This window comes from Ambystoma mexicanum, chromosome 12 (assembly GCF_040938575.1).
Source record: "Ambystoma mexicanum isolate Mex_15411 chromosome 12, UKY_AmexF1_1, whole genome shotgun sequence".
In the NCBI taxonomy this organism is placed as follows: Eukaryota; Metazoa; Chordata; class Amphibia; order Caudata; family Ambystomatidae; genus Ambystoma; species Ambystoma mexicanum.
The window spans coordinates 649,569,323-649,595,390 of NC_090936.1; the positions used below are offsets into that span (position 1 = coordinate 649,569,323).

The following is a 26,068-nucleotide window of genomic DNA, read 5'->3' on the forward strand; positions in this document are numbered from 1 at the left end:
GGGTAAGGAAGGGACACCAGCCACGGGGATAAGGAAGGGCAACTGAACAGATACATATTAAGGGTGATCTTTATTTAGGTAAGGAGCAAATCTTTTGGTGCTCGCTGACTGCAGACTCAAAAGCACTTCGAAGACTCTCCCCCCTGCAGAGTACTGCGTCACAATACGTGCACACTACTGTCACCTTCGAAAGGTAAGGATCCACAGCATTGCAAATGGCTTGTGAAGCAGCTGGAGGGAGGCGCTCCCCCACAGGAGTGTCTCTTGTGGTGGGAGGATCGGATTCCGAGGATGCTGTGGAGGAACTCAAACGACTACGCTCTTCACATGGCACCACCTTGCGAATGTCCACAGTGTGGAACGAAGTGAGGTGGCGCTTCGTGGTTGTCATACCAAAACTGTACGCTCCAAATCTCCCGCGACTCAACACCACATCGCACTGGTTACATTTCACCAGGTTCGCACGTGCTTTTGGTACGTTCCCATAAACGGAAAACAACCGCCACACCCATGACTCCCAGCGAGTGCTCCTAGTGCTGAGTTCCTCCACTTCATTCTCTTCCTCCTCTTCTTCCTCAATCTCTACTTCCTCACCCAAATATCTCTCTGCAGGCTCTTGGTGAGGTGGTGATGGTGGCGGGTTTGGGGGAGGTGCAGAAGCTAATAACCCAACAGCAGCCATGGAAGCCATAGTAATTTGTTTCCTTTTCGTCACTACAGCAGTAAAGGCAACGCACCTCTATCTGCTATAGCTAGAAGGACAATGAAGATGTGCTCCGGGGGTGTGGCCTTTTGAAGGGGTGCAGGGGTTGCCTCGTGACTATCTTCATCCTTACAAAGCGGTACACTCAATTTTACACAGCAACTCCTGAGGTGGCCTATTGTTTGGGATGTGTGAAAATACATTTTTCCACTCCACAATACTTTGCCTTATGTCTACAAGTTCATGTTTAGTTTTGCGGAAGCACACAAATCGCGGAAACTAGTCCCCATGCTCAGCGTAGGTGTGGTCACAAGATGACATCCTCCACACATCCACCCCCTTCATGAAAGTCCCCTGGACAGCAAATGCAAAGAATTACACTTGCGCATGTGCACAAGTGTCCTACGGACAGTGTTTGGGATCTCAAAGTACTTCAAAGTGCGACACAAGTGAGACGGACAGTTAGGAACTGGCGCAATGTTGCCAATCCTTTCGTTTGTACTGCGCATGTGCTTGCATGCTATGTTCACTGTACGGACAGTTCCAGTGTCCTTAGGACAACTCCATTTTGTTTGCCTACGACCTTGCCACCCACCGTGCCTGTTCTACGGACGGCACCATTTTGACTCCGCCCAATACGAACCGCTATACTGTCCTTCACACACTCCCTTTCTACTCATTTACATCCATTCCAGACATCTTGTGTGTTCTACCACCATGTATTATCTCGTTCCCAAGCGGTACGCCGAATTAGTATATCCTTTGGACACCCCTTTCTGTTTATGTACGCACATTGTGAAAAGATGGTGCTGTCACACATCACATCCATCTTACTTGGCATTAGACATCACCCACATTCCATTGCTTGCGGATAGGTCGAACAGGCGCGCTGTTCGCGAACATTTTATGTCTTTAAAAAAAAAAAAAATTAAACATACTCTATCTCTACAACTACTGTACATGTACAAAACCATTTACTATATACACAAAAACACACATCAATCTAAAGAACAGCAGGGGAAGCGGACACTGAAACAAAAATGGGGGAATTTGGATTTAACACAGGCTGGTTATGAGGGGAAGAATTGTGAGGGGAAGAAGGGATGGATACTTCGTCGAAACGTCTATTTTCCTGTTGCAGGTTTGGGGATGGGTCACTAGGGAATGGAGAAGCAGGGCAGGTGCAGGTGGGGCAATGGTACCGAACTTTCCGTCTCACAAAGTCCTCCACAAACTCCCGTAAACTTTGAAAATTGTCGTTCAAAACATCCATTTTCGACTCTATCCTTTTAATTCTGTCTTCTTCTATCTCGTCTGTTGCCCTTTCCTCTTTTATTTCCTGGTCTGTTGAAAAAAAAATATCACAAGTTAAATGCCTGTAAAATACTGGTCACTATTCTCCATATGCAGACCAATGTGTACCATTGTTGTCACTGTCTTCAGACATTTCCTCCTTCGGGCAATACTCCTCCAGCCACTCCAAAGTACTAGCCATTTCTGAGTCAAAACAACAGAAAGAAATTATTATTTCTGCACCACATACCAAAAAAAAACACACCGACTTCAAAAAAATGACTTGCACTCACTTTTTTGCTGTAATCTCCCTTCTTCCAAATGCGTCCGTCCACTATCGTTCCAGGCTGCCGAGTTTCTGTGAAGTGACTACAGTGGTGGCATACTTTCTTTTTTTTTTATACCATCCACTTCATTCTACATAATTATTAAATGTGTTGTTTCCATTTCCTACCTTCAAGTTTCCATATTTACTTATTACTACTTACAATATCTTTATGCCCTTCTTCACCGTTTCACACTTTTTGTGTAAGACAATAGTACATTTTCAGATACCCCCCGCCTCTTTGGGTAATGTTGATCCTGTCCGCCCTTCAGCCCCCTCAGCCCCGCGCTGTGCATGCTCCTTGGCTGCGGCGTCCACGAGGCTGGGAACCTCAATCTGTCACTACCAGTGCCAGAGACCTGCGTTTCTCCAGGAGGTCTTTCCTGCGGCAAATCCCAGAGGGAGCTTTGGGGGCAGGTTACCGAGCACCATTCCAGCTAGATGCTCAGTACTCCATCGGGCCCTGTGCAGCTTATGCGGGTAAGCGCTCATCATCCTCCCATTTCCAACTGTGTTCTGCCTGTCTTTTCGGTGTTTTAAAACCTCTTCTTTGGTAGCATGCCAATTACGAGGCTGCAAACAACGCAAACAATGTCTAGCAGGGACAAGGCAATAGATCTCCTTTCTGTACCTGATATTGCCCCTAGTTCTGGACGGGGACCGCTGATAATCAGCCTGATGCCTTGAGTAGGGTTGAATTCTCCCTTCAGTCAACATCTCCGGCGTGGTAGCCGTTTATCTGAAGTTTTAGCACTAAGTGCTAAAAGAAGACAAAAATTACAGAAAAAACATCTTTTGCTAACCAATTTTCTGCTTATCAATAAAGATGCCAAGAGTGATGCCAGTGTTGCCTGTCTCCCCCCCCCCCATGCCCTATCCATGCAACCTCTGATAACGGCACCTGATCCTCACAATACCCTTGGAGGGGTCAACGGTGTGTTATTACAGGACAAGGAATCCGATAAATCTGAAGGCCATGGACCTGTCGGTGCCCAGATTTTGTTAGCTCAGCCATTAAAAAAAGGGGAGCAGCCAGATTAATTGACTGCTGAAAATGCTGAGAGGGGGTTGGGTGACCCCAAAGCACTAGAAAACCAGTTGCTTTTCAAGGACCATATGCTGCGGGATTTAGTGGTTTGCTCAAACTTTGAAGAGTTTCAGTCCTGGGTGGCCTCTGTTGGTCCAGAAATGCCTATGTTACACCGTCCAAATGTTCAGAAGCCCAGTCAAACTGACCCTAAAGTAATGTAAAAGTTCTCACAAGGGAGATCCACCAGGGGGCGCTGAGATGTGTTGAAGCATCTCCGCTCGTCTCCCCGCAAGGGCGCTGATCGAGGGACCCGAGCCCCCCCCCGACACCCCCGGAGCGAGACACCAACACCCCCCCCCCCCAGTACGAAGGTGCCGGGCACCCCCGGCCCAAACCTGAGACCCGGGAGTGGAGCGGAACCGGAGTTCCGAGCCAACGAACTTCGAGGGCGCGAAGCCCCTCCCTCCTGCGGCCCTGCGGCTCCACGGAAAGCAACTGCGAGCCCGGGCCCAGAGAGGACTCGTAAAGGCCCAGGCGTCCGAGGCCGAGGGATCCTGCCGAGACCCGACGGCTGTTTGCGGAAGCGGAACGGCCCAGGAGGTGGACCAAGGAGCGGGAGAAGGAGACGCCGCAACAGGACGAGGAACCCCCCCAGGAGTGCGGGGCGAACACGAGTGGCGTGGGCGAGGCCCCCCCGAGGTAAGGAGACCCACCCCGGGGCTGGGCACCCACCGGGGGCAATAAAACTCACGGCCCCCAACGCAACGGGGAAAAAAAAAAAAAAAAAAAAAAAAAAAATTAAAGTAAAAAAATAAAAGGAAAAATAATAAACGGGGTGAACCTGAGAAAGGGAACCCCCCGCCCACGACAAGTGAACTGCCAGGGGCTCCAGCCCCCCCACAACCTCCTTCCCACCCTGGCCGCAGATATACCAGGGGCCCCCGCTCCCCCCAGGACGCAAAGAAGGCGGGCAGGCCCCGGCGGCCTCAATCATTTGGGGGCGGACACCGGGGAGCAAGAGCGCCCAGTGAAGGCCTATGACCTGGAGGGAAACGCTGCAGAGGTTTCGGCGCCCATCCCTTGAGCCCCATATAACCCCTGAAATGGCCGCCCAAACGCAGCAAGAAGCAACAGATGCAACCTCGGTCTCCAGGGGAATGGCGGCCCTGTTGGATGAAATTAGAGGGTTCCGCGCTGACATCACTCTTAGGCTGGACACCCTAGACAAAAAGGTTGACAACATAGAAGACAGGGTGCAGTCACTGGAGAATAACACACCTTCGAGTGACATTTTCGAATCGCAATTTGACATGCGCCTGTCTGAGCTTGAGAGGAGAGAAGAAAAATGCTCATTGAAAATGGACGATTTGGAAAACAGGGAAAGGCGCTGCAACCTGCGATTTCTGGGCTTCCCGGAACAGGACGGGGAAACCCAGGCAGACATTATCAAGGCAGTCAACGCGGTGGTAAGAGTGCTTTTTGACGGAACTAACACTAACGAACCCACCATTGACAGGGCCCACAGGGCAGGGGCAGCCTCCAGGGGCCCCAGATCCGTCTTAGCTCGCTTCCACTATTTCTCTGAGAAAAGCAGGATCCTCGAACTAGCTCGCAAGAAGGGCCCGGTGGAATGTGAGGGGGCCCAAATCTCTGTATACCAAGATTTGTCGGCCTTCACTCTGGCGAGACGCCGCCTTTGTTCCCCTCTGACGAAAATGCTCCAAGCCAAGGGAGTCCGATACAGGTGGGGGTATCCTTTTTCACTTTCTTTCGAGCACGAGGGATATAAGTATACCCTGATCACCGAAGACGACATCCAAAGAGTGTCTGGCGAACTCCTAGATAACTCGGATTTTGAACCGGGAGACCGCGATCGTGAGCGCACCCCGAAGGGCCCAAAAAAGATCAACGCTCCAAAGGAGAGGCGCAGAGTACGAGGCCAAAGGAAATTCAGGAGAGTGGCACCAGCGTCGCCGGACCCTCAGAATAACTGAAATAAAATGCTAGAATCTGATGAAAACTTTATCCGCTCGACGATGTAAAGGGGGGATGTTGTTGCATTTCAAACTTTTGCTACTAGCCCGAAGGGGCGGGGGGGGCTCGAATGGGTGCTTATAATGAGGTAACGAGCCCGGAGGGGGGAGACATGGTTGGCCGGTTGTGTGACTTTGGGACGATGCCTCAACACAACCAGGCGATCTGGGGGGAGGGGAGTGGGGGGAGAGAAGAGGGGATGTTGGGATGTTGGGGAATCTGTTATAGTACGCCAACGTTTGGGGACTTGACCACACCCTGGGGGCTGCTCCTAACCCTCAGCGTGGTGCTGAAACATAGAGGGAGTAACAACGCTTGCAACTTTGAAATTGGAGCTAGGTGCTTCACAATGCGTCCTAATGGATGATTCACTCCAATCCTTGTCAGTGGGGTCTCTGAACGTTCGGGGTCTCAACTCACCCACCAAGAGGTCACTGCTCATGCGGGAATTTACGAGGACGAAACTACAGTTTCTCTTTGTGCAAGAGACCCACTGGGTTCGGGGGAAAGAGCCCAAGCTCAAAGCTAAAAATATAGATCAGGTATTCTCAGCCTCTACCCAGTCCAAGAAGAGGGGAGTAGCTCTACTAGTGTCCCCCGGGGCTCACTTTGGGTTTAAGGTGGCACAGGCCGACCCTGAAGGCCGGTATCTCATGGTAAAAGGGGATGTGCGGGGACGCCTGTTCACCTTGGTTTGCATATACGCCCCAAATGAGTCGCAGGACGTTTTCTGGGAGAGCATGAAGGGGACAATAATGTCATTTGCGGAGGGGACCCTCCTGGTGGGAGGGGACTTTAATATGGTGCTCTGCCCCGAAAGGGACAGAAAGTCTGTGAACCCTTGTCCCAACATCCGCCTTCACAAAAAATTGGCTTCAACCTTCCAGGCAGTGAATGGGGAATTGGGGCTGTGTGACACGAGTACACCCAAGAAAGGACTGAACCCCGACTACACTTTTTACTCTAATCCTCACGATGCCTTCTCGCGTATAGACTACATTCTGGTTGATTCAACTATGCAGGGTGAGATCTCCAGCGCTGGGGTGGAAACCGTCCCCTGGACGGACCATGACATGGTGAAGATTAGGATTGGCCTCCCCCCTACTCCTGTAGCCAGCTCCCGATGGAGTTGTAACGACCTCCTTCTGCATGACAAGGAGATGCGCCAAACCCTTCTTACAGCCATAGAAGATTATTTCTCCCTGAACGACAACGGGGAGGTGGGCACTATGGGAGTATGGGAAGCATTTAAGGCAACCATCAGAGGTACCCTAATTGGCATTGGGGCGGGGAAAAAGAGGGAGAGGGACCGGGAAGAGAGAGACCTGAAAACCAAGATAGAGGCCATACAACCGGGTGGTAAACTGAAAACACAGATGTTCCCTGGGCAGTGGGAGGAATTGCAGAAGCTGCGCTCTAAATTGGCTCACCTCCAGGTAGGGCAAACGGAAAGGAAGCTCTCATTTCTGAAACAAAAATATATGGAAAAAGGGGAAAAGGCCGACAAGATACTGGCCTGGAGACTCCGCGAACTTAGGAACAGCAGGAGAGTGAACTCAATCCGCTCTGTGGACGGTAACTCGACCGCAAGGGACTCCAAAATAGCGGAACAATTCAGGCTATATTATGAAAAATTATACTGCTCAGAATATAAGGGGGATGGGATAGAAGTTGATAGGTTCCTGGACTCCCTCCCTGTCCCGGGCCTGCTCCCAGACAAGGCCGGCACTCTGGAAATCCCTATTTCCCCGGAAGAGGTAATTGACACTATCTCCTCCCTAAAAAGTGGCACGGCCCCGGGGGAAGACGGCTTCTCAGTCAAATTTTATAAGACCTATAGATCCACTCTCGCCCCCTTCATGGCCAAGCTGTTTAACTGTGCGCTAAACCAAGGGTCCCTCCCGCCCACAATGATGTCAGCATTGATAGTGGTCCTACCGAAAGACGGCAAAGATCCAGCCCTATGCCAGTCATATCGCCCCATATCACTCCTAAACACTGACGTCAAAATACTGGCGAAACTTCTGGCGAACAGATTGGTTAAATTCCTCCCCACCCTGGTACATGGAGATCAAGTGGGCTTCATCCCGGGGCGCCAGGGGTCAGATAACATCAGAAAAACCCTCGACCTCATGCATGAGGCTACCGAGCAGGGAGTGGAGGGATACCTCCTTTCACTCGACTCTGAGAAAGCCTTCGACCGGGTCGAATGGCCCTATATGATCAAGGTTCTTAGGAAAATGGGACTGGGAGATAATTTCTGTAGGTGGGTCGCAGCTCTATATAACTCACCCTCAGCGAGAGTATCAGTTAATGGGGGTACATCCGAACCCTTTTCCCTTTCCCGAGGCACCCGGCAAGGCTGTCCCCTGTCACCTCTCCTATATGCCTTGGCCATGGAGCCCCTGGCTATAGCGGTTAGGAACGACCCGGAGATTAGGGGTATACGATGTGGTGAGTGCGAGTTTAAGCTCTCCCTGTTCGCAGACGACATATTGGGCTATCTGACCAGCATTCACAAATCCCTACCGAGGCTGTTTGATCTCATACACTTTTTCGGCTCCCTTTCGGGGCTGAGAATAAACGCATCCAAATCAAGCATTATGCCAATGGGCCCAGGGGAACAAGATATTGAGAACAAAACTGACATTCAAGGGGTTAGAATCGAGCGAGCATCCACAAGGTACCTGGGCGTCACCATCCCCAGAGATCTGTCACTCCTATACCAGTGGAATTTCCCTGGAATCCTCGCCCAGGTCAGTAGCGATCTCAAAAGATGGGCCCCCCTCACGCTCTCCTGGCTTGGACGCATGGTCTCGGTTAAGATGAACATTCTACCTCGCCTTCTCTATCTCTTCTCAGCTCTCCCTGTCGTGATACCTGAAGCCTTTTTCGAGGTGCTCCAGTCCCGCGTCCTCCACTTCATATGGAACGGCAAAAGGCCCAGGGTTAAAACTTCCACTCTGACCCTCCCAAAGTCCCATGGTGGCTTCGGACTCCCCGATTTCAGGCTCTATTATAAAGCAGCTCAGCTCAGGGTGATGTTGGAGCACATGCGGGACGACATGCGTACATTCTGGACGTATATCGAAGACACCCACGCACATCCGAGGAAGGTCAGGGACTATCTCTGGGCCCCTCCCAGGTCACTCCCCCCACAACTCAAAACACATCCTACCTTAGCAGTCCTTTGGTCACTGTGGAAACCCAGCAAAACTAATAATTTGATATCTACATGGCCTTCTCCTCTGTCATCCCTCTGGGGCCCGCCCATCGATCTGGACATGAGGGGCTTTCGGGACACCCAGGCCTGGTCTGACATGGGACTGGAAAGAGTCTCCCAGCTTACACGAGAGGAGGGCTTCATTGAATACGATAACTTGACAGATGCTCTGGTGGACAAGCCCCCCACGGTTTTTGAATTCCTGCGGCTGAAAGGGATACTTACCCAATCGCGGTGGTCCGCTCAGCTTAGTCGCCCCTTCACCCCATTCGAACTAATCCTGGCCAAAAGTAAATCTCGCAAAGGTTCGCTATCTAAGTTTTATAGTGTGCTGATTTTAGCCGACCTAGAAGGCAGACAACCCTTCAAGCGCATATGGGAAGAGAGGATGGGGATGCCAATAGAGGACCACACCTGGAGGGCGGTTTTCAAGTGCATTTTCACAGGCTCCCTTTACACAGCAGCTATGGAACATAACTTTAAAATCCTCCATTCATGGCATCGCCCCCCGGCGCTATTGTCTAGAATGTACCGGGATGTTTCCCCCCTCTGCCCCAGGGGATGCCATCAACGGGGAACCTGGTTTCATATGTGGTGGAGTTGCCCGTCCATACAGGTATACTGGACGGAGCTCCTCAGTTGGATCAAAGATATCGAGGGTTATGGTCCATCTTTGCACCCGCTGGAAATCCTACTGGGCTCCCCTGTGCCAGAGTCGGAGGCGAATGCCTTCCCCAAGGTTATATGCGCCATGTTGCGGGCAGGGAGACTGGCACTAGCGCAAAAATGGAAAAGTGTCCTGGCCCCCTCCAAAGAGGAATGGCTCTGCAAGCTCAGAGTGATATTCAGCTACGAAAAACTCTCGGCAATAGCAAATAATACTATGTCTGATTTTGTCCAGGAGTGGACGGCAGTACTGCTGCATGATGATTGTATCACTATGCGATTGTAGAGGGGCGATTGAACAAATGTTTAAACTAATGGATGCAATGCGCTGGCCCCCACGCCCCTCAGAGGGTTGATCTTGCCCTGACCTAATCACCACATGGTTTTACCCCACTGTCTCAAGGATCACTTTTCTCTATCAAAGCGCTATGCAAGTGTTCTTCCCTATGCTAAATATAGTTGCATTTTCCCTAAAGTTGGCGTAACAATTGTTTGGGGGGAGGGACTGGGAGGGCGGAAGGGGGGTTGGGAGTTAACCAGAAAATGTTTCTGACAATGTGATTTTTTCTTGCATTTATTGCGGGTGGAATAGGCCAATAGACCCACCCTGTCGTGTATGTTGTCAATAAAAAAATATTTAAAAAAAAAAAGTTCGCACAAACCCCCACATTGTCAGAATGGGGTTCATCAGGGCTGCCAAACAGTCCTTATTGAGTCCTCCCAGAAAGGTATGTCCTTGCAAGCAAAGGAAGCTTCCCCTGCTATCTGCCTAGTGGGCGCAGTTCCCTTGGAGGGTATTCCACCTCCTACTAAGTCTGTTTCACGACTGGCCTCCCCACTCTCCAAGGATGTTCGATATAAATAATCAACTATGGCTAAAATGATGGACTCTAGTGCAAAGAGCTTTGTTCTCGATCCCAGAAACATCATCATAACAAACGTTGACAAGCTGAAACAATTTGAATCTAGGGAGGCAATTAAGAATAAAATCCTAAAATGGCTTAACCAAAAATTATGTCCCAACTGTGTCAGAACCCAGGACTTGAAAGTCCTCCGTCAACTACAGATTAATTATTGGTGTACAGTGGAAAATACAGACTGTATCGTTATTGGATGTGGTTCCAGTAGTTTGCCTTTGTTTTTGAACAGAATTGCACATTTACAGGACATGACCTCGCCCACTAAGCTTAGAATTTTTCTGAATTGATCTGTTTATTCCTGTATGTTTTTATTTAATTACTTTTTTTTAAAATTCGTTTTTGTTGCTTAACTTGTTCATGTGTTTTAGACTACTGTGCTCTTATTTGGGCTATTGATTTCTGTATTTGTTTGTTTTTGTCGGCGCCCTCATGCCTCAGGGTCAATGGTGCACGGTACAAATAAAATAAAATAAAATAGAACCTGCTACTCTTCCTCAGAAGTACCCTGGAAGCCAGTCCTGTGTACCTGCCATCCGAAGAAGGGGTCTTCGTGAGTCCAGAAGAGGAGTGCCTGGACATCTTGCGTCAAAGTCCAGTTGTGTCGCCCAGGGTCTGGAAGAGTGTTCTTGACCACTAGAAGCCAGATTGCTTTCTCCCGCCCAGAAGAGGGTGTACCCTGCATAATGCTGCTAGACACCCAGAGCTGCGAAAGTTCCACCTGATCAAAGTATGCTTCATGGGACGTCCCTGACATGACATATGACCGCTTTTTCCCGCCGAAGAAGATTGCAGTTTGCTGTGTTCAGAGGAAAGTCCGCCGGTGCGTTCCCACACCAAAAACCGAAGAAAACGCCCCAAGGGTCCAGCCTTGGTGAGTATCTGTGGTGTCAACTCCAAGTCACCAGAAGCCCTCCAGAGGTCCCTGCTGTGGCTGCAGCACCGAAGATTCAAAAGACTGTGAACCGCGAAATCCTGAAACCTGACACCTACTTCAGACACTGCACCCCTCACCGCCAAAAGGCATTCAAGGTCCCCAGGGGTCTTATCGTCATCAACAAGGCATTTTAGGAGTCCACTGAAAGTTTCGCCTTCCTAGGACTTCCACGACCAGAACAACACCCGTCAAACGAAAAGGGGGTGCATCCTTCAGGGGTCCCATATAGTAAAGCCAAGAAACCCCTGTGGCATCTCCGGTACATTGGGGTGGTAGAACCTGTAGAAAGAAAGCAGAGCATTATTGAACATTTTGGGATTGCACTGTCAAAAAAAAACGTTAAGGTACTCCCTAACTTTTCCATTACAGGTAGCCCAGGTGGGGGATCCTCACACAGTATTACTATTTGAGTCTCACTAAAGTATACTGCCTATGTTCTGAAACAAACCTGCCTTTCGAGGGGATTGGGTCCTCCGACGTATTCCATATCTATGACAGTAATCACCACAGCTGTGCTACTTCGGAAAATCTTTCTGCATCCTGCGTCGATGACGTCAATACACCGCCCTCGAGGACCTCCTCCGACGGCCGACGTCACTGGATGTTATAAGTAGGACGCACGACGCCCGTAGCCTCAGTTCCGTTTTTTCCACGGACATGTTCGCTTCGGAGATCTCAGCGTGCCTTGACTCTTTGAAGTTTCTGTTCTTTATCGGTTCTTCGAACCTGTTCGTTTGTAAAGTTATCCTTCGTGATGTCTACCTTGTCTTCCACCCCGTGTCCGGGCTTTAAGAAGTGCGGGGACTGTGGGTCCAAGATGTCGGTGACGGACTCGCACGACGCCTGCCTCTGGTGCCTCGGGGAGGCCCATGACACGGATGATTGTGACGACTGCCAGTCGCTTACGTCCAAAGCCTTGCGGGAGCGCAAGAAGAAACTGTCGGTAGGTAAGGTGTCCAAGCCACGGAAGTCGAGGTCTGCGGGGCTTTCGACGGACGATTCGAGGGGCGACTCTCCGTATCGTCGTCGGAAGTCCAGTGGGTCTCGGTCTCGGAGTAGGTCCCACCACTCCCCTGCGTCTTGGAGGCACTCCCGGAAGCGCCGTCATCCGTCGCCTTCCCCGTCCTCATCCGAGGACTCCGCCCGCCGGCGGGTCGCTTATCCCACCAAGTATGCAACGCCGGACGAATGGGCTTCCTCCGGTAAGAAAATGCTAGCGATTCTCGAATCGCAGGGCACTGGTCCGTCCCCGCCTCCGGGTGGGGTCGGTCGTGATCGGTCGAGTGACACTGCTCGTACACCTTCGGGCTCGAGTGGTCGGCACGATTCGCGGGAAAGGTCCCGCTCGGACAAGGGGAATCGTTCTCGTCATGCCCGTTCCAGGTCCCGGTTGTTATGGGTCGACGTTCACCTCGTCCTGTGCGGAAAACCCGGCCACCTGCGTCCCTAGCACTTCGGTTTCCCAGTGCAGCTACCAGGAAGGTTAGGAGGTTCGTGGCGCTCCCCAAAAGGATACGGCATAATGCTGCTCCATTCTATGCACGATGGCAGCTGCCGTGGAAGTTAGCAACTCGAAAACTACACTTCCCAGAAAACCTAGCTCCGTGCGGTAGTTCGGCGGTAGAGCTTCGCGTTGGCTTGCCCCGCCTCTCTCACTGATGTAGTCCGTGGATGCAGCCAGGACGCTGCTTCTGTTTACAGCTACTCCCGGCATTTAGAAGTTCCTCCTTAGAGTGCCAAATCCTTTTGTCTCTTTACGGAATCGACTCGGATTGTTTACTGGACCCGCTATTGGAATTCCCTTGTTGACTTGCCTTTCTTTGTACCGAACCTCTGTTTTGCTTCCACGGACCCCGCTAGAAAAAGTTTTGTCTTTGTTTTCGCCTGCAAGTGTACCGGAACCCTGTTTTCTCCCGGACTTCTCTTCTACACGCTTTTGCCATAGTCGCTGTCTCCTAGTGTGCCAGACCTTGCCTGCCTTCGACTTACCTTTCTCTGGAACTGCCATCCCGACTGGTTGTTACCTTCATTCTTCAGTCACCAGTGGTAAGACTTTTTTGCCTTACGAACAGAACTTTTGGATTGAACTTTGTTTTTCCTGTGCACTTAAGGACGCTCTGCAGCTGTGCACCATCCCGAATCCAGTGCGACCCTCGTGCCGCCCGGGTATTAGTATCATACTAACATTTCCCTTTTTCTTATTTTATCCCTGTCGTTGTGTTCTGAACTGCTCAAATCCTTCAGTCCTTCTCCACTGGTAGGATCCTGTCCACCTCCTGAATTGTGTCATAGTTTAAATCAGCTAGGTGCTAAGTCTTGTTATATTCCTAGGTGATTCCCGGTTTTGTGCCATACTTCCATACTACGGGGGGAAAAAGCTCAGGTATTCCATCAATTAGTAAGACTTACAGGGGACAAGTGTTACCTTCGTATTACTTACTTGTTGTTCTTTCCTTTACAGCCTGGTTTGTGGCTGTGCGCTCTCCCCGCCCTTCTGGGTGATCAGTCCCCTTGTCTGGTTAATTGCAGCAAGAGTTCATATCATTTTGAAGGTCTTATTCCCTCACAGAGAGGAGGCTTGGGTGGAGGCTCTACCCAAAGCTCTTCAAGCAACTTCCTGGTTTTTGGATATACTCCCCGGTTCCACGCACTCATCTCACCGGTGAGTAACACCGGTCTTCGACGCGCTCGAGACCATGTGGACCTTTGGTGTCTTCGAGGAAGACGTCGACGCCTGTGGCGCTGAGGTTGTCGACGGACTCTTTCGAGGCTCCGGCTCCGAAGAAGTAGGCGCCCAGGCTATCGAGGGACACGCTCGGGGCTCCGCCCTCGAGGTCTGTGTCGACGCAGTCGGCGCCGCGTTTGGCGTCAATGCCGATTCACTCGACGCCCTCGACGCCTTTCAAGGCTGTTTCGACGGGGGTACCCCAGGGCAAGGTGGAACCCCCTAGAAAGGCTCTGGCCAAGGTCAAGCATGGCTTTGTTCCCCATTCTGTGCTCTCTTACCGCCATCTTGAGTACATTTCAGAGGTGGATGAGGGCTCTGATGATTGCATGGTTCGTGATACAGTGCCAGATGAGATTCTCTCGGGCCATAGCCAAATTGAGGACCTGTGTCAGTCCCTGCACGACGCCAGTGGTCTGGACACCTCTCCGGAGGTGGAGTTTTGCAGACCTGATGTAACGCTCACCTGATTCTCGCAGAGGCGCCGGTCTTGACTGGGCGACTACCGTATCTTCAAAAGTGATGTGTAGCACCCGGTTGGCTCTTTGGGCTGGACCTCTGTGCACTGTATGCCTGACTCGAAGAGTAAGATGTCTGCAGATAGAAAATATGGGATTAATGAACTGGGGCTATTGGGGTGTCCCTATCTCTTTCCTTTTCTCCTCTCCTGTAGAACCCCAAAGGTTAACGCTCTCACCTTAGGTAAGTGAACGCCGAGCTCTCCATCTGCCTCGGGGCAGGGTGCTGTAACCAGTTTCTTCACTGGATAAGGGGAGCAGGCCTCTTGACTTCAGAGGACTGCTGTCTGTCGTTTACTTCACGAACGGTGAGTTCCGAATATTTCAAATGTCTTTAAAAGTCTTTTGTAATGCTGTCTCTTATTTTGCAGGGTTCCGGCGATGGCGGTTGACTGGCTGAAGTGAGTTGAGGATGGACCCGTATGCGGAATAGAAGCGCCTGGAAGCGCGTAAGTAAGCGCTTGTTGCTTGCTTCACGATGCGCACTAACTGTCCTTTTATTTTGCAGGTACCAATTCGGAGCTGCTGAAGGATGCCGGAATGCCCACTGAGTTCGGCGTGGATGGAGTAATGGCACGTGAGTATTTAACGTTACCCAATGTCTTTTAACGCACCTTCTTTTGTCTTACAGATGCGGGATGCAGCGCCGAAGGCCTCCGGAGCGTGCAAAGAGTTAGTAAGCTTTTGTCTTTCAGATGCCGGAATGCAGTGCGATGACCTCCGGAGCGCGTGAAGAGTAGGTAAGCCTTTGTCTTTCAGATGCAGGAATGCTGCGCGAGGCGTTGATGACAGCCGATGGACCAGGTAAGAGATGCGCTGTCACTGAAGACCGTAGTGCTAACCTGTTCTTTCTTGTCTTTATAGATGTTGCTGAAGACTGGATTCAGGATGGTAAGCCTTTTTCCTTTAGGCCCAGGATCAGATGCAGAAGACACAATGAGCGTTCTGCTGCAGAGGATGCAGAATAACGCAAAGCAAGATTCATCCATCGGGTGTGGTTTAAATAGCCTCCTGTAGTGCTTAGGTGTCTCCTTCCACAGCCACGCCTAGGTAAGAAAAGAGTTCCTGCTTTCCAGAAGAGTTCCAGTGTTCTGAACCTAAGGAGTGGCTCCTGCCCCACCCAACAGGAAAAGTAGTCCCAAACAGAAGCGGATCAGGGGTTCAACTGGCAGGTAAGTAAGCAGCATGGTCTGCTGCAGCTAAGTCCACCCAAGCATTATGAGCCCGGCGCTTGCAGCGCTGGGACTGGGCATATTTATGATCCTGGCGCCACTGGCGCCAGGACAGGGTCCAAAAGGTCCCAATTGGGACTGGCTGGCACTCGGAACCTGGGTTATGAGTGTGCTTCCAAGGGAGTTGGGTAAGTCCTGGCCTTTTGGAAGCAGAGATCATGACACCTGAGCCTGGCAATCATGCCGACTCCTCGTACCGGCGCCTTATGTCTAGGGTCACCGAGTACTTGGGGTGGTCTGCTCCCCCAGGGGATTTTCTTCAGGATGACCTTACGGATATCCTCGACCAAGGTCCACCAACTGACCCGGTACTGCCGTTCCATATGGCTCTACAGAGGAGGGTGGCAGCGGCTTGGACTGCTCCGGAAAGTCTCCCGGCAGTGGGCAAGTCTTTGCCGCGAAAATACTGCCCAGCCAGTAGCGACCCCTGCTACTTAACCAAGCACCCCACTCCGGAGAGTTTGGTGGTGCAGGCGACTACAGCCCCAGCAAAGCAGGCGTCGTATCCTACCATCCCTCCTGATAGGGACGACAAGCGTTTTGATGGTTGGGCGAAGAAAGTGTCTTCTTCAGGGGGTATGGCGCTTCAGACGGCCAACTCAGTGTGTGCCTTGTCTCGTTTCACGCACACTCTGTGGAACTGTGTTTCCTTAGCGACTGAACATATTCCCGTAGGGGACGAATGGGATGGTTTCCTTGCAATGGTCCAGGATGGCAAGGATGCCATGTGTGAGGCCGTTGGACATGGCTGATTGCGTCAGCCGGTCCATGGCGGCGAGCACTGTAATACGCAGGTTTGCATGGTTGCGGAAGTCGGGGTTTGCTCCTGATGTGCAGGCCCGGCTCCTCAACATGCCCTTTGACGGGGAACATCTTTTTGGCAGAAAGGCTGACGAGAGCCTTGAGAGGTTGCAATCCTCCAAAGCTGCAGCAAAGTCGTTGGGCGCTGCAGTTCGACAACCTCCGCCTTTTCGTCCTAGGGGACAGCAATGGAGGGGAGGTTCCTTTCGTTATTACTCATCCTTTGGTAAAGCGAGAGGAGCTGCCAGTCAAAGGGGCCAGCGTAGGAGTGCCAAAGGTGGAAAACAAGGTACCTGAGGTGCCAAGGCCACTCGGGCAGTTGCCTCTTTGCTTTGCCCTCAGGCAAGGCTGCAGCCGCTTCAGCTCAGTCGTGAGGCCATGTCCCATGGTTCACCGGTTGGGGGAAGGCTGGTGCATCATCTTGTAGAGTGGCGTGCCATTACTTCAGATGTGTGGGTTCTGGAGATCATAGCCCACGGCTACTGTCTTCCTTTCCGGCAGAGGCCTCATGACAATCCACCGGAGAATCTCTCTTTGAAGAGTCCGGATCCGCTCCTTGTGCAGGAAATTCAATCCCTGCTGGAGAAAGGTGCCATAGAACTGGTGCCTGTAGCGGAGAGGAACAAGGGATGGTATTCCCTGTATTTTTTGATTCCCAAGAAAGACGGGGGATTGAGACCCATCATGGACTTGCGCGGTTTGAACAAACTCCTCAGGAAGGACAAGTTCAAGATGGTTACTCTCTCTCAAGTCCTCCAGGCCCTTCAACTTCAGGACTGGTTGGTGTCTCTCGACCTCAAGGACGCTTATTTTCATGTGCCGATCCATTCAAAGCACAAGAAGTACCTGAGGTTCGCGGTTGGCGACTCGCGCTTTCAGTTTCGGGTCCTGCCGTTGGGATTGACCTCCATCCCGAGGGTCTTCACCAAGCTCATGGTAGTGGTGGCAGCGCATCTCAGGAAAGGGGGGGATTCACGTCTACCCCTACCTGGACGATTGGTTGATCAGGGCGGTCTCTCCCGAGCAAGTCCTGGATTATCTGTCGGCCACCTGCCACTCCCTCCACAAGCTGGGCTTCTCCCTCAACTTAAAGAAGTCCCATTTGACACCAACTCGGAGGCTCCAGTACATCGGAGCAGTGCTGTACACGTCCCTGGGGCAGTGTTTTCCTCTCCAGGTGAGGGCTCATCACATTCAGCAGATGGTGCACAAGTTTCAGCTTGCCCAGAGTCTCCCAGCGTTTGAGTTTTTGAGATTGCTCGGCCTCATGGCATCCTGCATTCTTCTGGTGCCAGAGGCCAGGTTGCGGATGAGATCTTTGCAATGGGCACTCAAGCTCCAGTGGTCTCAGTCCTCCGTCAGGATGTCGGACCCTGTTCAGGTGCCGTCCTCGGTTGCCCAGGACCTTCTGTGGTGGGCCGTTGAAGGCAATCTGATGAAGGGGGCTCGTTTTTGGCTACCCTGGCCGGAGGTGACGATCGTGACGGATGCATCCCTCCTGATCCTGACGGACAACACAGTGGCCATGCACTACCTCAACAAAAATGGGGGGGCAGGGTCACTTCCTCTGTGCAGGGAGGCGATGCAGCTCTGGTTCTGGGCAATCCAGCAGGAAGTTTTGATCTCGGCAGTTCATCTGGCAGGAGACGAAAACGAGACAGCGGACGCTCTGAGCAGGCAGAGCGGGATCTCACACGAGTGGGAGTTGGCTCAGGAGATTCTACTGGAGATCTTCGCCCTTTGGGGGACCCCTCAAGTGGATCTCTTCGCCTCCCGTGTCAACTGGAAGTGCGAAAGGTTCTGCACGCGGGAATTTCCTCCAAAAGGAGCCTTAGGAGACGCGTTTGTGGTGGAGTGGTCTTTCCCACTGTTGTACGCCTTTCCTCCAGTCCCAGTCATCCCGCAAGTGCTGTGGAGGTTACAAATGTTCAGTTGCCGGATGATCCTCATTGCTCCGGCGTGGGCCCAGAGGACGTGGTACCCGTACCTTCTCGACTTGTCCATCTTCCCTCCACGTCGTCTTCCCTACCGAGACGATCTACTCTCACGGGAGCGGGGTCAGGTTCTCCATCCAGAGGTCAGATCCCTCAACCTTCACGCATGGTTTCTGAAAGGTTGAGATATAAGGATTGGGACCTCCCTGAAGACGTGATGGAGGTGTTGCTTTCGGCCAGAAGGCCCGCAACTAAGTCCCTGTACCGTTGCCATTGGCGAAAGTTCTGCGACTGATGCAGGGTTAAGAATGTGGATCCTTTTGCATGTGACATTCCTGTGGTTCTGTCTTTTTTGCTTTCTTTAGCCCACAGGGGCCTGCAAGTGGGTACGGTTAAAGGTTACCTGGCTGCGCTGTCCATATTTAAGTGCTCGTCTGAAGAGTGTTCTTATTTTAAAATTCCTTTGATTTCTCAGTTTCTAAAAGGGCTCACTAATGTGTTCCCTCTGTCACCTTTCCAGGTGCCCGGTTGGGATTTGAACCTTGTCCTCAAGTTTCTGATGGGTGCTCCGTTTGAGCCTTTGCATTCTTGCCCTTTGAGACTGTTAACTCTTAAAACTGTGTTTTTGGTTGTGGTCACTTCCGCTCGCAGAGTGAGTGAGTTACAGGCACTTTCAGTTAAGCCACCCTTCACTGTATTTCATAAGGACAGGGTTGTCCTTAGAGTTCGTCCTTCCTTTCTTCCGAAGGTGGTGTCGGAATTTCATTTAGGCCAGAAGGTTGTTCTTCCAGCATTTCATCCTCCTCCACATCCTGTAAGGAAGAGATGAGGCTCCATATGCTTGATCCGAGGAGAGCTTTAAGCTTTTATATTTCACATATGTCCCGGGTCAGAGTGGACGATCAACTCTTCATTGGTTACGCTGGTAAGCGTTTGGGACAAGCTGTGACTAAGCAGACTTTGTCTCGCTGGATTATTTTGGCTATTTCTGAGTGTTACCGCTTGGTGGGTAAGGACCCACTGGTCGGCTTGCGGGCCCATTCTACCAGGGGTATGGCTGCCGCTACTGCCCTACAGAGGGGTGTTCCTATTCGTAACATCTGTGACACAGCCACCTAGCCTTCGGTCCATACTTTTGTACGTCACTACTCCCTCGATTCCATCCGTGGGCAGGATCTGGCCTCTGGCAAGGCGGTCCTTTGCTCCGCAATTTGATTGGGCATTCTACATTTCTTTTGCTAAATTCTTTTCCCACCTCCTTGCATTGGTACTGCTTTGGGAGTCTGTCATAGATATGGAATACGTCGGAGGACGCAATCCCCTCGAAGAACAAGTTACTCTCTTACCTGATAACGTTCTTTTCGATGGGATGGTCCGACGACGTATTCCATATCGCTCCCTCCCTGCCTTCCCCGCTACAGAATTTCTTATGCGATTGCAGCTTACGTTTCCACAAGGCTTTGTGTGGTCAGACTGGCAGAAGACTGGTGCCACACGTTCTGGGGGAAAAAAACTACAACAGAGGCTACGGGCGTCGTGCGTCCTACTTATAACATCCAGTGACGTCGACCATCGGAGGAGGTCCTCGAGGGCGACGTATTGACGTCGAGGACGCAGACTCTGAAAGATTTTCCGAAGCAGCACAGCTGTGGTGATTACTGTCATAGATATGGAATACGTCGTCGGAGCATCCCATCGAAAGAACGTTACCAGGTAAGAGAGTAACTTGTTCTTCTTCCTTAATCTGTGAAAGTACACCTTACTTAAGAATTCACATGCCTTTTTAAAACTGTCCTCGGTTGGTGCATTATTATCAAATTTAAGTCTAGTGTGGTACCACATAAGAGTGTATATATGTTTCCATTCCTGAATATTGTTGCCAAAGTGTGTTATTTATATGTATATAGTTGGTAGGAACCTTTCTTTATATAGAGAAGCTGTGTTATCACCTAACCTAGTGTGTGGATATTCCTTTGCAGGGGGTTGGGGGATTCAGTGTGTGAGAAACCTGAAGGTGTCTCCCTGACTAGTCCCCAGGGATCTGTCATCCAGGTGGCTAGGACACTGCCATCGCTATTGGATCCAGTTACTGGGGGTGGACCAGTGAGAGAGGATCACCTGGATGGGGGGGTCCTGGGGGAGTGGAAGTGGGATTCCGACGGGTGAGACACGGCATCCCCCTTCTTATGACAACTTTTCCCCAGCCTACCACGTAGGATACACAAACACTTTACCCCTCCTTTTCCGACGCGAACACGTTGGCATATTACGAAGGACCGACTACCACTCGAGCCATTTACCTAACATGTCCCAACAGCAGGGTCAGGCAAAGTCAGGCAATTGACCAGAACCGCACACACCTGACGGCCCTTTCCCTTCCCCACAGGGATTAAAAGTGGACCACAAGAGTGCAATACGAGCAAGGCAGACCGCACAATGTGAGAGCTAACTCAGCACGGCAGTTCAAGAGGAGGAGAAAGACAGCGCATAACAAAAGGGTGACTAGGAGAGAAGCAACCTTGCCCTTTCCGACCAAGGCCTGTGAAACCTTCCCAGAAGGAAATGTAAGACCACGAACAATAGCCAGTGTGTGTTGCAGCAGATGTCAACGGTACACAAGACCCTCCTCTGCTGATAACCAAGCCAGGGAGAGACGCTTCTCTCCTGGGTACCAACCTTAGCTCCAAAGAGCAAGAAAGCCAAGCGGTTCATCACACCCTGTGAGTCGAGGGAGGAGTCGATAAGAAACCGAACTGTGTTGAACGAAAAGTAGCAATGGCAAATTTGAACTGTGAACGTTTAAAAGAGCTATTGATGCAAAAAGCCAGCAGCAGAGGAGTCTGGCACCACGTCGGTGCTCACTGAGGAAACTCTGGGCGATTACCCGATTGTTGAAACTACCATAACCAGAAGGCCTTCGGAAAGGCGAAGAGGGGGTCAAAGTTGTCATACAGGGGTCTTGTAAAATCCTCTGTACAGTCGAAAGTCTTTGGCCGACAGATGATTGTGAAGATAAGGGAAATGAATCTCGCATTGTAAGAGTTGAATGAGAAAGGCACGATTGACAAGATTGGCAAGAGCGGACCCGAAAGACGGATGCCGATAAAAGGGGCAAAGTCTAAAGTCCCGAAATACAGTGTGTTGACAAGAGTGAACGCAGCCGAGGGATCTCCACAGTGAACTGTTCAAAAAGACATTAAGATTCATGAATGACACAAACAAGATTGTATTGATAGCCATATTGAACCCGATGGAGGGAGGCTAACAATACAGAAGGGCCGAGCCCGGAATAGGGCGATCCAGGGGTGAAAAAGGCATCAAGCTGTGTATGTGTGAAATCAGAACTCTTTGTTTATTATTTTGATACATCAGGTCTACGGAGGCAAGAGACTTTTTCATAGAAAAGAGACTTAACCACCGAACGTCCTGATTGCTGAAAGCGGAACTGTTAGGTTGTGCTGGGAAAGCCCGAGCGTGTGTTGTTCTCCAAAGTCTTACCTTATCCCGTGGTGAAAACGTGGGGAAGGGCGATCTGACTACCTCATCTTGAATTATTATTTAAGAACACTTCCTTCTTTCTTATGAACACTATCCCACACTTTCTTTTGTATATAGCGTAAAGATTGGCAATAGTTTTTTTTTTAGTTTCAGCCCTTTTATTTGACAAAGACACCACTAGGACTGCTTTATAATTGTTTGATGGTCGAAGCTTGCTCCCATCTTAGATTTAGGTTTAGATTAGGCATTTTTGCAACCTACATATACTAATTAATAAACACCCTTGAACTGTGATCACTTGTGTCTGTCTTTACTGTTGCCAGCATGAGTTCCTTACACTGTACCTAAGAACCAACCTACATCGCCTCCTGAGAGCTTAAGCCTGGCTGCATGTGCAATGTTACCAAATTGCGAGCCTTGGCTGGGGTGCTCTGTGCCTCTGTCGCAACCGTATAGAGGGTAGAAGTACAGATACCCCCCTCCAGTCTTTGCACTTATACTTACAGATAAAGGTGTCCTGCCGGCATCAAAATTGGTAGCGTTTATGCAAAGAGATTTAACACCATTTGAAAAGGTCTTGGACACACATACCATTGGCAAGGGGCTAAATAACTGTATTATGAAGGTGTCTTATATTGGCCGAATTGAAGAGGTCTACCTGATTCTAGTACTCTTTTCAAAGTGCATGAAACTAGTGGATAGTGTCTATTAATAGAGATTTGTCGTAAGGTGAGAAGAAGTACTGATGCGTAATTAACACGCATTACTGGTACATGTAGCTACTGGTAGAGCTCTATTGTTTTTAACCTACCTACAGAGCCATGTATTAGTTGATGGTCACAAGGTAAAGTTGGCATTGCTCCAAGCGTAATACAATGTGTATCATTGCTTTGGGAAAGAGTCACATCAGTTTTTTGCTCCAAGTAATATTTCACTGTAAATGGGTGCTATGAAAATAGTAAATATTTGTATTGATCTGCACGACCCTCAAAATATATATATCTTTTTTTTAGCTGGAATTCTCCCGTGGATTGGTGTTGCTGGTGTTGGAAAAGCTGGCTACTGATATTCCTTGTCTGTTGTATGATGACACACTTTTTTGTCATTTGGTGGATGAGGTGCTACTCTTCGAAAGAGAACTGTACAGTTTGCACGGATACCTCAGCAGTTTACCTGGCTGTATGCACATTCTGTCAGAGGAATCATGCTTCCAAAGGTGGATTACTGTGGAAAGGAAATGTAAGCACCCTGAGTTTTCTGAATTTGTTTTTTCCTTTTCAATTCTTTCTTTATTTGATTTCTAAAAAAGGTATGCTATTTACCATCCAGTTACACTATGTATAACTTTCCATAAATAACCATATGCATATATTCTGTTTTCATTAAATATGTATGAGAATAAAAGTAAACATTATTTTGTAACACCTGGGTTTACAATAATTCCCTTTTCCTATGATCTTTTGTATTACAGCATTTCATTAAATTTATATTAAACATACAGTAAGCGATTTAAATCTAGGAATGAATAGAAGTAGTAGAGTGAATGGATCGATTAGATGTGTATTTAGTAATTCTTTTGAAAAGGTAATTGGGGCAGAGCCATGAATTCATTTGTGTACTAGGACTGGTATTTGTGACGAAGGGGAGCCACCACCTGTGAGGCTAGGGAGGTGAGCCCGCTCTGGAACACCCTGCCTAGAGGTCTGGGCAAGTCGTACCTCACTGGGAGTCAGTGACTCCCCTCTATGGGACAAGGATTCCCAGTCCAATGAGGACCTCCGGGAAATGGCTAAACTATCCACATACATGGGACTGGAAAGAACTGAGGGCCTCATTGTGAGTTGGATGGTATTCTGGCAATAAATCCGCTGGAATACTGCCCAACTGAATTACCGTTACCGCCACTTGGTCCAGCGGAATTACCTCCGGATTACAAGTGGCGGTAGCAGAGTTCATCACAATTTTCAGAGTTCATTACACTCTGGGGCTTTTTTGGCAGAATTACCACAGCATGATGCTGGAGGTAAGCCTCCCCACTCCAGGGCCATACTCTTAGTATGGCAGTGATGGGGAAAGTGGCAGTAATTCTGTTACCGCCAATTTCTTCAACACCACCATACTTGTAATGAGCCCCTGTGTGTTCTCAGTTCTTTACTACAAGTACCAGCAATCCCCCCTTCCACCCTATTGTTGTCCGGTAATGCTGACTGTTATCTGAGGGCCACCGTAAAGGAAGGAGGGCACACCTTTACTGATCCTGAGGACGTACGTGCACAGAATAACAACTGTGAATGGAGAGAAAATGGGAAAGCTGTGTGCAACTCCTACGCTGGGAGTAGAATCCACGGTACTCAGAGGCCAGCCTGTGCAAACATAAGCTGGAGTGGCGGAGATACACAGCCGCGGAGTCAGCAGTGGCTTAACTGGAGCGAGACCCCCTGTAGTTGGATGCTACGCAGCGGATACGCTGAGGATGCCGGAGGCTCCGAGTTGGAAAGGAGCCTAGACGAAAGGCAAACCGACTTTTGTGGTGGCACGACCAGCAATTGCCACCAAAACCAGAAACAAGCAAGGAGCCCAAGTGCCGGTCCAATGAGGGATGAGCACGAACAGGGAGGCAAACGCTCCTGCTGTGAGGACGCCAGCAAAGGCGATAAACTATGGGGTCAGAGACTGCCAAAACCATTATCGGTACGAAACACTGGGAAACCGAGGCGATCACAAGACCCAGGTAATTTTTTTTTTATTAACCTTTTGTTTATTGGCAGAAAGTCAAGACAGGTATAGTACATTTGCACGGCGATACAAAAACATCACAAATCCCATTTGGGAATTACATCATGAATTGGAGATGGGTCCAAAATGAGGGGGGGTATTGACAACTCAAAAGGAGGAAACGTGTCTAGTGATTATGGCAATGTGCTCGGCCGATCCGGCGGGGGAGCGGGGCCCCAATCAACCTCATCTCTATTGTTCAGGTAAGTGCAGAATTCTGTCCACACATTTTTTGGACGAGATGGTGTGGACAAGGATCCGATATACTCCTCCTCACATGTCTGCACCCAGGTGAGGGCCTTCAGCCACATTTCAAAGGTGGGGGAGAGCGGCGTTTCCAACCTTGCAGAATGCATCTTTTAGCAACAATAGCACATACATTTAAGAATTTGGACATTTTGTTAGCATTTGCACCAGACCATATCCCGAACAGCAGGGCCAGCGGGTCGGGGTCTACTGGGGACCCTATTATCTCTGTGAGCGCATTTGTTACTTCCAGCCAGAACGCACTCAGCGCAGCACAGGACCAAAACATGTGCATATGATCCGCCTCTTCAGAGCTGCATTTCGGGCACCTGTGGGTAGGGGAGCGTATGAAATTCACCACTCTGAGCGGTGTGTAATAGAGTCTATTGAGTAGTTTATATTGTATACAGCGGAATCTAGCATTAAGGGAGACTCTACGCGTGTGCGCACACATGTTGAACCACATGTCATCAGTGATTTCTATTTCCATCTCTCTGGCCCAGGCTTCCCGTGGTTTGAGGGACGTGTTTTCTCACTTCGTTAGCTGCATTTTAAACAAGGAGGACACTATACCCCTACAGCCCGTGGAGTTTGCTATGTACTGGAGTTCGGGTGAGTCTGGCGGTTCATTAGGGTATGACAGCCATATCGCCCGGACCGCCGCTCTTAGCCTAAAGTATTGTAGAAGCTCAAGCGCTGAGTTAGAGTGCCCGGGTCTCCATGTTTGGGGGGTAATGAATCTACCATCAGGGTAAAGGTCTGTAAGTGCTCGGTATCCCAGGGCTTCCCAATGTTGGATGAAATGGTGATCGTGGGCGGGGGAAAGACCTGGGAATTGGCATAGGGGTAGCCATTTGTAATATGGGCAATTCCCTTGCACTGGGCTCAAAATCATATTCCATGCTCGAATCGTGGTGGCAACGGGGTCTGCAGGTGCTTTGGTCTGGAACGTATGGTGTAGCAACAGGGTCATAATGTTAGTCCCGTCTCCCGCCAGTTCTTCCAATTTGACGTGTGGAGGTGGGTTTAAGTGTGCATACCAATGTGTGGCATGATGGGCCTGTGCCTCAACCCAGTACAGGGTTAGGTTTGGGGCTGAGAAACCTCCTTTATCATAGGGGGGGGTCATGTGTAGCCACTTTTTGCAGACTGCTCCGGAGTGCCAGAGGAACTGGGCACATATAGTGTGGAGTCTCTTAAAATATTGTTTT

The 26,068-nt window shown here is 50.1% G+C and overlaps 1 protein-coding gene across 1 annotated transcript in view; it reads left to right on the forward strand.

The window, feature by feature from the left end:
• RINT1 (RAD50 interactor 1) overlaps positions 1 to 26,068 on the forward strand; it is a 1,254,187-nt gene that overhangs the window by 767,945 nt on the left and 460,174 nt on the right. The window contains exon 8 of the mRNA XM_069629127.1: positions 22,850 to 23,075. Coding sequence (XP_069485228.1) covers positions 22,850 to 23,075 — 226 coding nt within the window. The remainder of the gene's footprint in view (positions 1 to 22,849; positions 23,076 to 26,068) is intronic.